The sequence below is a fragment of the Puma concolor genome, chromosome B1, assembly GCF_028749965.1.
Source record: "Puma concolor isolate L17-30 chromosome B1, mPumCon1.1.hap2, whole genome shotgun sequence".
Classification (NCBI taxonomy): domain Eukaryota; kingdom Metazoa; phylum Chordata; class Mammalia; order Carnivora; family Felidae; genus Puma; species Puma concolor.
In genome coordinates, this window is record NC_141670.1 from 145,362,883 (window position 1) to 145,381,435 (window position 18,553).

The window sequence follows — 18,553 nt, forward strand, 5'->3', positions numbered from 1 at the left end:
ATTCAAGTTTGACTTTTTGGCACAGATACTTTGCCAGTTGTGCTACGTGCTTCATACTATATCACATTGAAAGTTTTTTCCCTCTTTTGGTGATGCTAAGATTGATCTTTGGGTTCAGGTTGTGACAGCCAATCTGTCTTGTAAAGTTCCTCATCAGTCTTTAACCTAATGATTTCATTCATTGATGATCATTGCCTCAGTCAGTTATTTTATTAGGAGTTGCAAAATGGTGATCTCCCATTTCTGCCCTCCCTTCCACACTAAAATTCTTCTGTGAAACAAAGGTTTTCTCCCCCCAGGTGACTGACTGTTGGGTCACCCTGAAATAGAATTTGTATAGGAAGAGTAGGCTAAAAATTTTTTCTTTAATTTTTTTTATTTTAGAGAGAGAGTGTGAGCGGAGGGGAAGGGCAGAGGGAGAGTGGGGGAGAATCTTAAGCAGGCTACACGCTCAGTGCAGAGTCCAACACAGGGCTGTATCCCATGACCTGAACTGAAATCAAGAGTCAGATGTCCAGCTGACTGAGCCACCTAGGCGCCCCTAAAAATTCTTTTCAATTGACAGTTTTTATAAGAAGTTGTTGTTGGCCTGATTATTTCCAGTGGTGTCCAAGGAATTGAATTTTAAGTTTTTGATCTTTACTTTTAAAAACTGTAATTTTGAATGCATGAGTTTTCATAAATTGACTGTGCTTGAGTTGGTTGCATTCATTATTCTTTTTGATGCTCAGATTATCACAGTTTTGGTCAATATGAGCCCTTGAACGATACCCTGGTCTGTTATTTCTTACCTTATTGTTTAGTACTCCTTATTGCTTCCACTGGTTCATCTTCCCCCTCCTTTTTGCCAGAGGTTTGCACATGCTGTTCATCTTTGCCCCTACCTCATGGCTTGGCTGACTGCTTCCTTTAGGCCTTAGTGAAATTCTAATGGAGCAGTCTTCTCTTGTCTCCCTCCTCCCCCACCCGACCCGACTTGATTAGCTCCCTCATTCAGTACTCTCATAGCCTCTGTATTTCTCTAAGGAACTTACCACAATTGTAAATATTTGTTTGATGTGCTGAGTTTGTTTACCATTCTGTCCTTAGTATTTAGCTCTGTGTCTAACATTTAGGGGATACTCAGTAAATACTTGTTGAATGAGTGAATGAACGTATGTTATCAAAGATAAAACCAGAAGAGACTATGTATTGTGAGGAAATCTAAGGGAGAAGAGCATTTCCTAGGAGGATGTGTGTTCAGTGAAAGTTGAAGATTTTCTTTGGGAGCTAAAGGAACAATCTACAGCATGAGGACCCTGAGAAGGTAGAGAGGTATGAGAGGTCTAATAATGCTAAGGGGTTGAAAAGAATGTATTGAACTTTATAATTTGAGTTCCTAAGTGCCTTCCAGCAAGTGAACTCTGAGTAGACTAGTGTGGTTGTAATCTAGTGTGAAATGTAAAAAGGCAGCTAAATGAATCAGTACAGATCATAGTTTATCTCATTTAAAAGTTGAGGAGATTGGGGCGCCTGGGTGGCTCAGTCGGTTAAGCAGCCGACTTTGGCTCAGGTCATGATCTCATGGTCCGTGAGTTCGAGCCCCACGTCGGGCTCTGTGCTGACAGCTCAGAGCCTGGATCCTGTTTCAGATTCTGTGTCTCCCTCTCTCTGACCCTCCCCCGTTCATGCTCTGTCTCTCTCTGTCTCAAAAATAATAAATAAACATTAAAAAAAAAAAAAAGTTGAGATAAAACCTAGGAATTTCTTAGCCAAGGCTACAATAAATACAATAAATATTGAGCTTATAATACCAGGATTCAAGTCTTGTGGCTTCTAGTCCAGTTCTTTACAGTGTTTATATGTGCCCATTTGGGAATTTATACTATTCATCTAGGGGGGTAATAGTAGCCCCTCTCTAGCCCTGTAGAAGCCCCAGTGACCATATGGTACTTAAAATCTTTAGACCTGAAAGAAACTTAACTATCATCTAATATAGTGGCCCTAAAACTCAGATCATTTTGGTAATATTTTCATGATTTTTCTCTTACCTACTTACCATTTGTGTTATTAAGAATTTTCTTTAGGGGCATCTGGGTGGATAAGTTGATTAAGTGCCCGACTTCGACTCAGGTCATGATCTCATGGTTCGTGAGTTCGAGTCCCGTGTTGGGCTCGCTGCTGTCAGCACAGAGCCTGATGTAGGGCTCAAACTCACAAATTGTGAGATTATGACCTGAGCCTAAACCAAGAGTTGGATGCTCACCCAACTGAGCCACCCAGACTAGGTGCTCCTAGACTTGTTCTTTGATAGAAAGTGAGATAAGCAGATGTGAGGCATTAAAGGCATACTGGCACCCAACCTAGACTTTTTAAAATGTATTATGAGAACAGAGAAAGACAGATACCATACGTTTTCACTCTTACGTGGATCCTGAGAAACTTAACAGAAACCCATGAGGGAGGGAAAGGAAAAAAAAAAAAAAAGGTTAGAGAGGGAGAGAGCCAAAGCATAAGAGACTCTTAAAAACTGAGAACAAACTGAGGGTTGAAGGGAGGTGGGAGGGAGGGGAGGGTGGGTGATGGGTTTTGAGGAGGGCACCTTTTGGGATGAGCACTGGGTGTTGTATGGAAACCAATTTGACAATAAATTTCATATATTGAAAAATTAATAAATAAAAACAAGGAAAAGTAAATATAGGGCAAGCAACAATCTTTGCCACATCTAGTGCCTAGTGGTGAGCATATTACGGACACTCAATAAATTCTTCTTGATTGATTAAAAAAAATAAATAAAATGTATTATGAGATAATTAAAAGATATTTTTTTGTTAGGTGAATTAGTCCATTTAGTGACTCAGCTGTTGCCTGATAGCTATAATTTCATGTTCTGGGGATATTTGTCTCCCACTTTGGAAATATTGATCTGATCTAACAACTTCACCCATTTTGTTGGAGAAATTGTAGCCCAGAGAGGTTAAGTGACTTACCCAAAGCTATACAACCTGCTAAAGCTTTAAAAAAAAAAATTTTTTTTTTTTAAGTTTTTTAATTTATTCTGAGAGAGAGCACATGAGCAGGGGAGTGACAGAGGAGACGGGAGAGAGAGAATCCCAAGCAGGCCCCGCACTGACAGTGCATAGCCTGATATGGAGCTCAAACTCACAAACCCGTGAGATCTTGACCTGAGCCGAGATCAAGACTCGGACAGTTAACCAACCAACTGAGCCACCCAGGCGCCCCATGACCTGTTAAAGCTTTTAGTTTAGAATCTTGATGATTAGTTCATTTGTTCTTTTTGTTATATATTTCTTTGTTATGAGAGAAGGAAAAGTGATTATTAAGTTGATACTGATAAAACACTGATATAATGATTCTTGCTGCTTGTTTCCTCCAATTTGTGTTTATTATACACATTTAATAGCAATAAAGGTTTAAAAAACAATTCCACAACTTCACAAACTTTTACTTTTCCATTTCATATCCGTATGCATTCTTTCTTTTTTCTTTTTTTTTTTTTTTTTTTTTTTTTTTTGGTGTGGGTCTTATATGGATCCACCTTGTATACTGGTAATGGAATTACTTGTATGAAGAAGATAATCATTAGAAAAGTAAGTTAACATTGTAAGGATTGTCCTAGTATATTAGTTTCCTGATGTTGCCATAACAAAGTATCACAGACTTAGTGGCTTAAAACAACACAGTTCACAGTTCTAGAGATCAGAGATTGAGAAATGGGTTTCATTGGCCTAAAATCAAGGTGGTGGTAAGGCAATTTATGTACATAAACCCTGTGTTACTTCTTCAGGCTCCAGGGGAGTATCCATCCCCTTGCCTTGTCCAGCTTCTAGTCTTTCTCTCCATTTCTTGGCTTATAGTCCCTTCCTCCATCTTCAGACCTCACTTTGACTCTGACCTCACACTTCCCTCTTTAGAACCTTCATGATTGTGTTGAGCCCACTCTGATAATCTGGGATAATCTCAACTCAGTCTCTAAATTTAATCACATCTGCAAAGTTTCTTTTGCTGTGTAAGGTAACATAGGTTCTGGGGATTAGGATGTGGACATTGTGGGAGTGGGGGAGGTTGTGGGGGGTATTATTCTGCCTACCATATCTAGGTTCTGAATTGATTTTTTCTCTTGAAATACTAATTATGGGGTACACTTTTAGCATTAGGTGGTCTCTTCAGTCAGCCTACACAAGCTCCTACCCAGTCCAACCAACTGATAAATACTGCAAGTGCTCTTTCTGCTCCAACACTGTTGGGAGATGAGAGGGATGCTATTTTGGCAAAATGGAATCAGCTGCAGGCCTTTTGGGGAACAGGAAAAGGATATTTCAACAACAACATTCCACCAGTGGAATTCACACAAGAAAATCCCTTTTGCCGATTTAAGGTATTAGTACTTCTTTTGATCCTTACTTGAAGAGTGTGTGTAAGAGAATGTAGTGTTTGGATTAAAATAATACCAAGAAAACAATTGCTTGGTTTTTAGCACTCCTTGAACACGGTACAGTTATGCTTTTGCTTTAAAAATATAGAAGTTATTAAAATGAAGTGATTTCTTACATATATGTGATTGAAGGTGACCAGAATATGACTGAAGGAAGATGTGATTAGAATATAACTTAAAACTGAGGAAAAAGTGTTAACAGAAGGGGAGTGGTCTGCTTGGCATCTATAAAGGGGAGACCCAAAATTAGAATTTAGTGGTATTCATCCAACACTGTCCAGGAAAGTACACCCTAACCAGCAGACAGAAGTAGATGTTCTGTTTGGCATGTATAATTCTCTTGGCACTATTACAGCTGGATGCTAAAGCCATTGAAACAGTGTAGTCTATTTTCTTTCTGATTCCTTGCCTACCAAACAACCTTTTCATTTGAATTTAACTTCTCAGAGATTCTGTTTCATCAGCTAGTGAGAGTATTTAGGTCAACTTGATGGTGTATTTTTCATAACAAATTAATGTATTGCAATCCAGTTTATACTTCAGCCACTTTGACAAAAAACCAAACAAACCCACTTTTTGCTGCTTATGTCAATCACTAATCAATATGTACATAAGCCCTTGTTTGGAGCTGCAAGGCTGAGGATCAGACCCTTTGAACATGGTTAAACAACAAAAAGTGACTAGCATACCTTATTAAAGAACATCTCTTTATCTTATCACTTTAACAAAAAGTTTTTGAGTGTTTATAGTTGAAATTTTAATACTTTAGTGAGAGCTATACAGTGGACATTTTTTTAAATCTGATGTATAACATACATACAGTAAAATGCAAACTAGTGTAGAATGAATTTAAATTAAAAAAAATTTTTTTTAGTGTTTATTTTTATTTTTGAGAGAGAGAGCATGAGCAAGGGAGGGGCAGATAGAGAGGGAGAAACAGAATCCGAAGCAGGCTCCAGGCTCCAAGCTGCCAGCACAGACCCTAACGTGGGGCACGAACCCGTGAACCTCGAGAACATGACCTGAGCCGAAGTCAGATGCTTAACCAACTGAGCCCCATTTTTAAATTATTTTTTTAGAGTTGCATAAGTGGTGACCAAAGAGAAGACTTCTATCTAAAAGAGTGCTTAGAAAGCCATGGTTTGTCATATTTAATATTATATTAAAAACTAACATGCCTCATAAAGTTTTGTGTTACATGAAACTATAAAATGAGGTAGATAGTCCTTATAATATTTTTAAATTTGACAGTGTTATTCTACTTTAGAAGTATTTATATTCAGTAAGTCATTTTTTTATATATCTAAAACTTAGTTTAAGATCCTGTAAGTATATAGTAAAATAAATTAGATCTTGGTCCATGACTTTTGCAGTTACTTTTACAGTTACATGCAGAATTGTTTCATCAGAGTTCAGAAACACCCAACGATAACAAATACCAAAGTTTTTCAGAGGAGAAAGCTATTTGGTTACTCTGTTGGGAGAGGAAATTTAAATTTCACTTTAAGTTTATATTTTTGGTTAAAATAGTTTCTTTTCATAATTGTGTGATGCTATAGGGCACAGAGTGGTGGGAAGAATCATTATTTCCTTCTTTAGCAGACATTGAGCTGTTTTCCTTGTTTAGGCAGATATTTAAGATACTAAACTTCTGATTTAAAATCTACATATTTTTGATATTGTTTATTTTGTCATTCTACAGGCAGTAGGTTATAGTTGTATGCCCAATAATAAAGACGAAGATGGGCTAGTGGTTTTAGTTTTCAACAAAAAAGAAACAGATATTCGAAGCCAGCAACAGCAGTTGGTAGAATCATTGCATAAAGTTTTGGGAGGAAACCAGACCCTTACTGTAAATGTAGAGGGTATTAAAACACTGCCAGATGATCAGTAAGTATACATTAAATGTACTGTTTATTTCTGTGTGCCTGGGTCCAGAAAGAGTGATCAACAGTGTTTTTGTTGATAAAACGCAAATTAAATCTTAGAGCAGAATGTTATTTCTCAGCTAGTGACCATTCAGTATTGACAGCAACATTTGTTTAAAAACTTTTTTCTTAATCTTGGAGTTCTTAACCCACAGGATGCTAATAATTCCTTAGATTTTCCATTCAGAAACAGGAAGAAACATTAATCATGGCTGTATGCCAACAAAGATGTTACTGGAAAGTGTGATTACTATTCATGTCCATTCATGGCTAAATATGACTGACTTCCCTTCCCTTTTCTTCTATATAATTTTCATACTTAGTGGCGAAAACATTTACTTGAGGATATTTTGGGTTAGAAGAATTATTATCAGTGAGATATAATAACTGAGATCAGATAAGCTTCAACAGAATCTCCTAAGTACTTCTCAATTCTGGAAGATATAGGACTTTGCAGCTAAGCAAACCTTTTACAAATATATGTCTGTCTCATTTTAACTTTATCATTTAGGTTGATTTAGAGGTGAACTTGTGAAGTAAGGGTTCTTTATTTTCCAAGATTTAAGAAAATGCTATTTTAATTCTCTTGTAAAACAACGATCTTTGAATTCATGTAGCACCTTTCTAAAATCACATGCTGTAGTGATATTTGGAGCTATGAGTTGTGTGCTGTTTTATAACTTAATTATTTTTCCTCCAGGACGGAAGTTGTCATTTATGTTGTTGAGCGTTCTCCAAATGGTACTTCAAGAAGAGTTCCAGCTACAACACTATATGCCCATTTTGAACAAACTAATATAAAAACACAGTTGCAGCAACTTGGTGTAACCCTTTCTATGACTAGAACAGAACTTTCTCCAGCACAGATCAAACAACTTTTACAGAATCCTCCTGCTGGTATGTTTTAGAATCACAAGAGTTGAGGAAATGATAGATTTAGAAATATATATGCTTCCTCTATTTTGGGCGATAGTAGTTGATTATTAATAAAATCAGTGTGTATCATGTCTGCTATTTTGGGACATAGTTTTGAATGTTTTCATTGTACTAATTCATTGTCGGTTAGCTTTTTTTTTTTTTTTATCATGGTTAATGTGTTTGTTAGAAATTTTGGGAAATGTTGAACTAAAGAAAAATAGTCCATAAGCTACCCAAAGGTAATTCACTTTTAATATTTTTATTTTTTTCTAGCTTATTTGTTGTTCTGAGTATTCAAGTAAAATATGTGTTCTCACCATAAAAGATAGTAGATAGCATAACTAAATTGAGTATATGGCCTATATGACAGATCCTCTTTATCTCCTTTCCACAGAAACAGCTACTATTAATAATTTGTTGTACATGTGTATGTACATGGAAGTGCTAAAAAAAAAAAAGGGATTCTGCACTGTACATTTACTGCAACTTGCCTTTTCAGTTACAGTATTTCTTAGCACTTTCCATGTTAGTACATGAAAATATTCTTTTTAAAATCCACATGGAATACCACGGATGTACCGTACTTCACTTCTAAGTCATTTCCACCTTTTTTTATGATATTAACATCCTTGTAAATATGTCTTAGAACATGTGGATCTGTATTTTTTTTAGAATAGATCCCTGGTAATGAAATTTTTGAGTCAAGATTGTGTATATTTTATGTATTGTTAGATACAAATTGCTCTTCAAACAAAGTTGTACACATTATAACACAAAGGTGTTTCTTCTCATTTTTCATTTTTCTAATATTTTCTCATTTTTATTTATTTTTGCCTACAGTGGAGGTTGTCAGTCTTTTTAATTTTGCCACTCTGATTGGAAAAACTTAATACTTACTTTGATTTGTATTTCCCTGATACAGTAAAATTAAAGCTAAATAAAATTGATTACTAAGTAACAAAGTATGTTTTACTAAGTAAAACATCTTTTTGTATGTTTATTAGCCACATGTTTGTATCTTTTATGAATTACCTATTCATGTCCTTTACCCATTTTTTTTTATGTTTATTTTGAGAGAGTGAGCATGTGTGCAAGTGGGGAATGGGCAGAGAGAGGGGGAGAAAGAGAATCCCAAACAGGCTCCCACTCATAGCCTGGAGCCCACTGTGGGGCTCAATCCCACCAACCATAAGATCATGACCTGAGCTAAAATCAAGAGTTGTACGCTCAACTGACTGAGCCACCTGGACAACCCTGCCCATTTTCTGTTAGATGTTTTTGTCTTCCTTTCTGATTTATAGGAACTCTTTCTATATTCTGGAGGGTAATCTATTTTCCTATAGGTTGTAGGTATTTTCTTTCAATCTATAATATTTTTTTAAGCTTTATCCTACAAATATTTTCATTTTTGTAATGGTTATATTTGAGAGTCATTTTTTATCACAGCTTTTGAGTTTTTTGTCTTACTTTTAGGAAGGCCTTTCCCATACAAATATGAAAATGGAGAATAGTTTTTATTTTTTTGATTTTGGTTTTGTGTTTTTGGTTTTTTTGTTTGTTTTGTTTTGTTTTTCCAGAAAAAAATATTTGTCTTTTTGGTAGGTGTTGATCCTATTATTTGGGAACAAGCCAAGGTGGATAACCCTGATTCTGAAAAGTAAGTATATCTTCATCTTGTTTTCATATAAAAACTAATATTTGCTACTAGGGAAGCCAACAGATACCAACTATTAATTACAATTCTTACCTTTGAGTTGAATTTCAGTTTCATTGCTTTTTAAAGAATGTTCACTGGTAAGGCAGTGTAGTGTAGTGTAAACATTGAAATCTGAGTACCAGTCCCCTAATTATACTTGCTTTTAAAAATACAACTTCTGACCGAACTTTATTTCCTCATTTGTAAAATAAAATAAGGAGGAGGTTGAATAAAATCATTGTGATTTAACATGATTGATTTCATAGTCCTTGATCTGCCTTTGAACCCTAGAAATGTACTGTTAAATTATGTGGATGTTATTATGAAAACCCTAATTTCTTATACTTTGTAATAACAGTAAAAGGCTTAAGGTATGAAAATTAACCAGTTGGATTTCTTCAGGTTAATTCCGGTACCCATGGTGGGTTTCAAAGAACTTCTTCGAAGACTGAAGGTTCAAGATCAGATGACTAAGCAACATCAGACCAGATTAGATGTAAGCATTTAGCTTCATTCTCTGCTTCTAGGAGTAGTAAAAGAGATTATAGACACTTCTTTTTACCATGCAAATTACCATTTTGTTTTACAGGGAAACAATATAGTTAGTGTACACTGTAAGTTAACAATTATAGTTTTGTGCAAGTACTTAATATAGAGCCTCCAAAATATGTAAATCTTATTTGATACATTTTAACAATGAATTTAGAATTGTTAGCATTGCTATTAGTTTGTAATTTCCATTTTGAGCCTGAGAATGCATACTTTCTTAATTAAACAATTATATTTATGAGGCCTTACCAAAGTGAAGGCTACAGTTATGATTCTTTATGTTGGTGTAGTATAATTGTAGATTGATGAAGCAAATTTAAATTACTGAATGCTTAAATCTACTTAATGTTTTATTAAGGAGACCTAGTAATCAAATACTCAAAAGTTCTTGAGGGTTACCTCCACATTCTCGTATGTGGAAATCCTGATAACATATTCACTCAGACTGAATAGTGAAAAGCTTCCTGCTTTATGAAGCAACCCATTTCACTGTCAGCTAGCTCTGATAAAAATTCTCTTTCTTACATTGATCTAGTATCTGCCTTGGTATAATTTATACCCTTTTTCCCTGGCATTGCTTTGTAAGCGATAGCTGTGCTTCCTGTGATAGCACTGTAGATATTTGAACATTGTTCTTTTGAACAATTCTTCTTTTTTAGTATTCCCTTCTCTGGCATGTAAATTCAAGCATGTTTTTTGTTTGTTTTGTTTTTTAAGTTTATTCTGAGAGAGAAGGAGAGAGAGAGACAAAGTGAGTGGGAGGGGCAGGGAGAGGAAGAGAGAGAGAATCCAAAGCAGGCTGTGCATTGACAGTCCCAGTGTGGGGCTTGAACTCCCGAACCGTGAGATCATGACTTGAATTGAAACCAAGAGTTGGACGCTTAACTGACTGACCCACCTAGGTGCCCCCAAGTCGTTTTTCATGTGACATGATTTCCAGCGCCTTCATCATCTTAGGCTGGACACACTGAATTTATTCCCATCACTTTTAAAATGAGTTACAGTAGTACTACCAATAGGGTTTGGCCAAAGTTCTTCAAAGTAAGACCACAGAAGCTATTACTTGCCTTTAGTTTTGTCAGTCTTGGTAGAGGTTTGTCAATTTTATTGATCTTAGTAAAGAACCAAGTTTTTGGTTTCATTGATTTTTTTTTCTGTAGTATTGTTAGTAATTTCATTAATCTCTGCTTTTAACCATTTCCTTCATTCTGCTTGCTTTGGGTTTTTCTCTTTTTCTAACAAGACCTTTCCTTTCTAATATAGCACTTTAATGCTGTTAATTTCCTTCTAAGCACTGCTTTACCTCAATCGCGCAAATTTTGATAATGTTATAGTTTAATCTCCGATGCATTAAAGATATTTTCTAATTTGTGGAATTAGAACTTAGAATTGTGGAACAGAACTCCACACTTGTGGGAGTTCTGTTTGACTGTTGGATCTTTTTGACTAATAGATTATTTTAGAAGTATGTTTCATTTCCACATCTTTGGAAATTTTCCTTTTACTCTCATTGATTTCTAGTCTAGTTAGTTCTATTATTGTCAGAGAACTTTGTATGATTTCAATTTTTTTAAGGTGTTTAACCCACATGCCTTTGAATAGAATGTGCATTCTGCTGTTCTGGGTGAAGTTTTCTGTTAGTGTCAGTGAGATCCAGTTGGTTAATTCTTCAGTTCTACTATATTGATTTTTCTGTTTAGTAGTTCTATTGTGAGGGTTGAAGTCTCGAGCTAGAATTGTGAGTTTTGTCCTTTGCTCCTTTCAATTCTTTAAGTGATTGCTCTTGGGCCTTTCTCAGTGGATGGAAGGTGGGGTACTGGTGTTGGTGCTTTATCCCCTGGGGCACATTTGGCAATGTCTGGAGACTTCTTTGGTTGTTAGAACTGGGTGAGTGCTATAGGCATCTACTGAGATGAGGCGAGGGTGCTGATAAACATCCTACTGTGTACAGAACAGTGCCTCTGCGACAGATATCTGGCCCAAATCAATACAGTGGTTCCCCGCTTAACCGCCATCTGGAAGCAGATGATCGTCCTGGATGAATCATCGGGTCAGTAGTAGCCTAATGCTGTGTCACAATGCCTGTGTCATTCACTTCACTTCATCTCATCAAGTAGGCATTTTATCATCTCACATCATAAGAACAGTAGTGCAGAACAATATTTTGAGAGACCACATTCATGTAACTTATTCCAGTAGATTGTTATAATTGTTCCATTTTATTGTTAATCTCTTACTGTGCCTAATTTATAAATTAAGCTTTATCAAATATGTGTATGTATAGGAAGAAACATCCTATATATAGGATCTGGTACCATCCATGGTGTTAGGCATGGGGGTTGTGTGGATGAGGAGTACTGCTATAGTACTGGAGCTGAGCAAACCTCTAGATATTACAGTGTGTCTCCTCCATCAGAACTAAAAGGCTTTTCTTGGAGTTGTCAGCATTATGCTCACTTCTCAGTTTTGGGCTTTGTTGAAACCTGTGGGGTGTGCCAGAATTGGGGGAAATGGTAAACTCACCACCAGTTCAGTGGTACTTCAGTTCATGTCTCCTTCCCCAATCCTCCTGCCACTATTTATTTTTCAAATAGTTGCCCGTGCAGTCTAAGTTTTATAGCTATATTCAGTAGGTGAGATAAGAGTGGCATATACTAAAGTCCATCTTGTCCAGAATCAAAATTTTTCCTATCTTGGGGTACCTAGGGGGCTCAGTCAGTTAGGCTTCCGACTCCTGATCTCAGCTCAGATCTTGATTATGAGGGTCATGAATTCAAGCCCCACGTTGGGCTCCACACCAGGTGTGGAACCTACTTTAAAAAACATTGTTGGGGGACGCCTGGGTGGTTCAGTAGGTTATGAGATCAGGTTATGATCTCATACTTCAGGAGTTCGAGCCCTACATCGGGCTCTGTGCTGACAGCCTGGAGCCTGCTTCACATTCTCTGTCTCCCTCTGCCCCTCCCTGGCTTGTGCACTCTCCCTCTCATAAAAATAAACATTAAGAAAAAGTTATTCCTATCTTTTCCTAGTTTTTATGTTGGATTTATCTTTTCTTTACTGAATTTCAGGAGTTCACTGTTTACTCTAGATTTTAATCCCTAGTCTGATTTAAATGGTACAGATGTCTCCTACTTCTCACCTTTCTGCCAACTCTGCTTTTTGGTGTCCTCAGTTGAACAGAAATCCTTAATTTTAACATAACAATACCCACTAGTTTCTTGCCTTGTGTTTTTCTTCTTGGGATTTTGCTCAAGAAGTCATTCTTCAATCCAAGGTCTGAGAGTCTCCTACATTATTTTTCTGACATTTTATTTAGAATTTAACCTTCCACATTGGGGTCTTCTGTCTTCATGGAGTTTGACTTTGTACAATAAGTGGTATGAACCCAACTTTATTTTTCTCTAGTGGGTCAAGTTTGCCAATGTCATCCATAAATAATATCCAGTGTTATTTTACCCAGTGATTTATCAAAGCAAATTTATCCAACCAAATTCCCATATATGTATATGTTATCTATTCTGTTCTTAAGTCAGTTTTACCTTTTTTTCTTTTTTTTACGTTGTGGCTTTGTAGTGTATCTCAATGTGTGGTAGAGTGAATCTCTGATCTTTGTTCTTTTCAGAGTTGTTTCATCTTTATGGATCTTTACTGTTCTATAACAGTCTCAGAATCTATTTGTCAAAATGCTAGAATTTTAGTTGGAACTGCATTAAACATATTTGTAGAGAATTGAATCTTAATAAATTATTCCATTATGAACACACTATGTTCTTTTACTCACTGAGGTCTTTACTCATTGAGGTAGTCTTTTGAAACAGTTTAAAAAACTTTTTTCTTGAGGTGGGGGGAAGGAACAGAGAGGTAGAGAGAGCATCTTAAGCTGGCGCCATGCCCAGCACAGATGCAGGGCTCAGTCTCACAACTCTGAGATAATGACCTGAGCCAAAACAGAGTCAGATGCTTAAGTGGCTGAGCCACCCAGGTGCCCCTTAAATATTTTCTTTAAAAACCTTGTGCCTTCTGGGGCACCTGGGTGGCTTACTCAGTTAAGCTTCAACTCTTAATCTTGGCTCAGGCCATGATCTCACAGTTCATGCTTTCGAGCCCCACACCAGGTTCTGCACTGACAGCATGGAACCTGCTTGGAATTCTGTCTCTCTCAAAATAAATAAACTTTAAATAAAGAACTAATAATTTTAAAAACCCTATGCCTTCTTTCTTGGGTTAACTCCTTAGATTGTTTTAGTGTTTGTGAATAAATACTAAATGGCAACCATTTCTACTTTTCTTAGTTATTGTTGGTTGAGAAGACCACTATATTATTCTTGCATCTGGAAGCCTGTCAACTTTTTAAAACTGGAGTGGAGAAAGTGCCTAGGTTATGTAATATAAAACATGGCCACCTAATTTTGTTCCTTCAGCATGACCTGTCACTGGAAAGTTCCCTTAAAAGGCAGTGGAGTAAATGTCTTGCACAATCTTCTTACCCTCTTTTCTTATAACATCTCAAGGCAGTGCCACAGAATGATTATGATAGGAACGGTTTTGGGATTCAGGTTGGGTAGCTTTAATGAAATGAGTTTTTAACTCTGTCTGTAAGGTTAAGACTTCTGTTAAGGCAGAACAGTAACGATATCAGGCCAAAGAGCAAATCCATGATGCCAAGGCATAAAAATGTATTAGGTTGTATAATAAATATCCTTCCTTTCCCCTCCACTTTGATCACTCTCTCTAAAATATTCAGCACTTAATACTGGACTATACTGTACTTTTCAGATTGTCTGTTAAGGCCACTCCTGGATGTGACTTCATAGATACTTTTTCCATTCAGGGCCTGGTTGTTGGTCCTATACCTTAATATTTTTAAAGTATAGGTTTTATTTTTCTATACACTTTGCCTCATCACTAAATTTCCTAGAGCTCTTAAGAAGCCTTTGAATGGTACTTTTTAATTTTATGGGTGCATAGATGGGAAGAACTATAAAGACAGATGTAGAGGTGTTTATATTTTGAAAGATGAATCTCCGTCTCATCTTAGAATCAAATTTTGCATATAAACCTGATAAATATTTGTGATGTTTATACTCACCTTCAAAACTTTCTTTTGAAAAACAGATCATATCTGAAGATATTAGCGAATTACAGAAGAATCAAACCACAACTATGGCCAAAATTGCACAATACAAGAGGAAACTCATGGACCTTTCCCATAGAACTTTACAGGTAGTAATTTGGAATTTTTTTGAACATCTGTAAGATTATATGTGTGATAGTGCCGGATAGAGAAAAACACACTGAAAGGAAGGAATAGTAATTTGAAACTGTAAGTACCAAACTTTCTCAGTGAAATCTAGAAGTCAGATGAGAGGTCTCATAGGAGTGGGTGAAGAAAGTAAATGTATTCTAAAATTCACATCTTATTGAGAGGGTAGAAGCAGTGAAGAAGTAAATCATCTTGGAGCACAGAAAGCATGTATCTAGTTCTCATAAAAGTAAAAGAAAAATACTTGATTTTCAGTGCTAGAAAAGGGAGTATAACAATGAAACGGCCAGATGAAAAAACAACAGTGGAACTTCAAAATTAACAAGAGGGAGTAAAAGCATGAATAGCAACAAAAACTGAAATTTTAAACTATCATGAAAACAGAAACGTTAGGTACCAGAATCAATTGAATATATCAAGAGCTGTATGCAGAATAAAATTTGTAGCATTTGAGCTTTCACTTAAAAAAATTGTTTTTAAATGTTTATCCACTTTTTGAGAGAGGTGGAGACCGAGCATAAGTGGGGGAAGGGCAGAGAGAGAGGGAGACACAGAATCAGAAATAGGTTCCAGGCTCTGAGCTGTCGGCACACGGCCTGATGTGGGGCTTGAACCCATGAACTGCGAGATTATGACCTGAGCCTGAGCTGAAGTCGGACACTTAGTTATCATCCTTAAAATACAAACGCAAAGAATAAGGATCTGGTACTTATCTTAAGAAGTTAGAAAGACTCTCAAGAGAAGCCAGTGAGAGAGAAATACAGATATGAAATAAGTGAAATAAAATTAATCATAGTACAGAGAATAAATCGAAAGCTGTTTCTTTGAAAAGATCTTTGAAATGGCTAAACATCTCATAAGGAAAAGGAGAAAGGAAACATTACTACAGACAACAGAACAGAATGAGAAAATACTGCATGCAATTCAGGGCAACAAATTTGGGAGCTAGACAAAACAGATTAATTTTGGTGATTTCAATTTTGCTAAAAAATCATCTACATAGGTGCAAAAATCTTAAATGGACAAATATATAAATGAGAAACTTCTTAAAGATCAACCATGGAAAAATACCAAGGCCAGATGTTTAACTGCTTAACTTTGTCTAACCACTAAAGAGCTAATTCCTTTAGACAAAAGGAAAAATCTATAGACCATTTCCCCATTTAAAATCACTTTGAGATATAATTCACCCACCATACATTTCAGTGTATATAGTTCATTTATTTAAAGTGTTAAGTTAGTGGTTTTTAGTATATTTAGTCTGTGCAACATTGCCACAGTCAATTTTATGACATTTTCCTCACCCTAAAAAGAAACTTCATTCCTATTAGCAGTCACTCCCCATTTCATCCCAAAACCCTGTCCAAGCAACCACTTTCTGTCTCTGTGGATGTGCCTATCCTGGACACTTCAGATAAATGGCATCAACAGATGTGGTCTTTTGTGACTGGCTTCTTTCATGTAGCGTAGTATTTTTAAGGTTCATCTGTGTTGTAGCATGTAGTATTACTTCCTTTTTATTGCTGAATAATATTCCATTACATGAAAATACCAATATTCATCAATTCATTAACATTTTGGTTGTCTCCCCCGTTTGGTTATTAACATATGTTGCTATTAACATTTGTGTACAAATATTTGCGTGGACGTGTGTTTTCATTTTTCTTGGGTACCTAAATCTAGGATTGGAATTGCTTGGTCGTATGGTAACTGTTTAACTTTTGGAAGAATTGCTGAAAACTTTTCCAGAGCAGCTGTGCTACTTTACATCTCTGCTTCTGGTACCCCCAAATAAAATCTATTCATGTACATTTCTAATAAATAGAGATGCAGGTTATGCTAAGCGAAAGAAGCCAGATTTCAAGGCTACAAAAGGCATGATTCCATTTATATGATGTTATGCAAAAAGCAAAACGAGAGACAGGTAACAAGTCAGTAGTTGCCAGGGGTGGGCAGGTAATAAAGGGAGAGCAGTGACAACAAGGAGTAGATGGAAACGTTCTGTACCTTGATTGTGGTGATGGTAACAAGACTTTGTCAAAATTCATAGTAACCGAGCACCTAAAATGGGTGATTTTCTTACATGTGGACTACACCTCAATAAATGTGATCAAAAGCAACATAAATGCAAAAAGGATCCAACTATTTATCAAATCCTAAAGGAATATACTGTGATGAAGTAAGGTTTATTTCAGGAATGCAGGGTTGGTTTTATAACAGGAAATCTATCATAAAGGAAAACTATAGAGACTGTTACCAAAATGAACAGCAAATATTCAAAGAAGCAAACCATTAAAATCCCATTCAGAAAGTAATCCCCCCCCCCCCCCGAAAAAGTAATATCCATTATCTTGGAGGTTTTCATAAATATAACAAGGTAATTAGGTAACTAATATAAACATTGGACAAAATTAAATTGTCTTTTTGCTGATGGCATGATTGTAATATCTAGAAAACTCTTATGAGAAAACCAGAGAATGTGGTTAAAATGGCTAGATACAAGATAAATGTACCCAAGCCAGCATACCATTAGTGAAAACAGGAAAATATTATTGTGATGTAAAAATTGTAAGATACTTAGGAATAAATTTATGAGAGAAGTACAAAATCTGAATTCGTCTTTACAAAATGACATATAAACCATATTTAGATGAGAAGATTTACTATCCACTTTATAAAGTTTGAAAATAATTTCCAACTTTTAAAGACTTGATCAAGAAATCTTTCAGTTCCTCAAGAAGGATAAGTGTTTTCAGAACAGCTTTTGGGGGAACAAAAAGGAAATAGTGAAGGGGACTTGCAAGACTTTAGAACCTATCTTAAAGGTTCTGTGACAAATCAGTGTGGGACTGGCATAAGATTGGACAGTAAAGATAAACAGAATAGAGAATCCAGAAATAGATGCCGACTACATCTTCATGTTTCATATGATGAAGGTGGTATCAATTCAGTTGGTTTATTTAACAAATAATGCTAGAGTAACTGGCTGTCTGGGAAAAAAAGAAACTGGACCTCTGTATCATACCATAGACAAAAATAGGTGGATTAAAAATTTAACTAAAACATTTATGAAGCTACATGCATGACTGTAGACATTGGAGAGATTTTTGGCCAGAAAGCCAGAAACTATAAAATAAAATTGGCTAATTAGAATTTTGCACAGCAAAAGATATCAGAAGCTATTTGTCAATAGTCATGTGACAGATACCAGAAAAAGAAAATTGAATTTGCAAATGGTGATTATTCGTACTATACAAAGAGATTGTTTTTTACCAAAAAACTCACAGTATGGGCAAAAAATGTGCAAAGGCAGTTCATAGAAGAGCGAATGCAAAGTAGTTTTTGACTATTAAAGGATGCTCCTTTAACTTTTCAGGGAAGTACAGATTAGAGAAGAAATGTGAGCTCCATTCACACTCGTCAGTTTGGGGAAAACTTAAATAACTTCTTGCTGATAGCAGTGTGGGGAAAAGGGTACTCTCATGTGGTTTATGAATTTAAATTGTAAAACAATCTAGCAGCTTTTGTTAAGACTGAAAACACGTGCTTTTAAACCCAGCGGTCTCATTCTTGGGGGTCTAGATCAGTATCTCTCTCTATAAAAGTTTATTACTAGAAACAGAATATATACCCCTCAATAGGAGGAATAACTGAATAAATTATTGGTTATTAATGCATGACAAATTAAGCAGTCATTAAAAACAAATTAGAGGCATGTCAATATTCTAATGTAGATTGCCTAATAAAAATGGACAAACCTA

General features: G+C 35.9%; 1 protein-coding gene across 2 annotated transcripts in view; it reads left to right on the forward strand.

Moving 5' to 3' along the window:
* The window catches only part of NUP54 (nucleoporin 54), a 30,199-nt gene that overhangs the window by 8,439 nt on the left and 3,207 nt on the right, over positions 1-18,553 (forward strand). For both annotated transcript variants that reach the window (XM_025921733.2, XM_025921734.2), the window contains 6 exons: positions 4,152-4,378; positions 6,138-6,325; positions 7,064-7,260; positions 8,884-8,938; positions 9,380-9,473; positions 14,645-14,752. In XM_025921733.2, the coding sequence (XP_025777518.1) occupies positions 4,152-4,378; positions 6,138-6,325; positions 7,064-7,260; positions 8,884-8,938; positions 9,380-9,473; positions 14,645-14,752 (869 nt within the window). The remainder of the gene's footprint in view (positions 1-4,151; positions 4,379-6,137; positions 6,326-7,063; positions 7,261-8,883; positions 8,939-9,379; positions 9,474-14,644; positions 14,753-18,553) is intronic.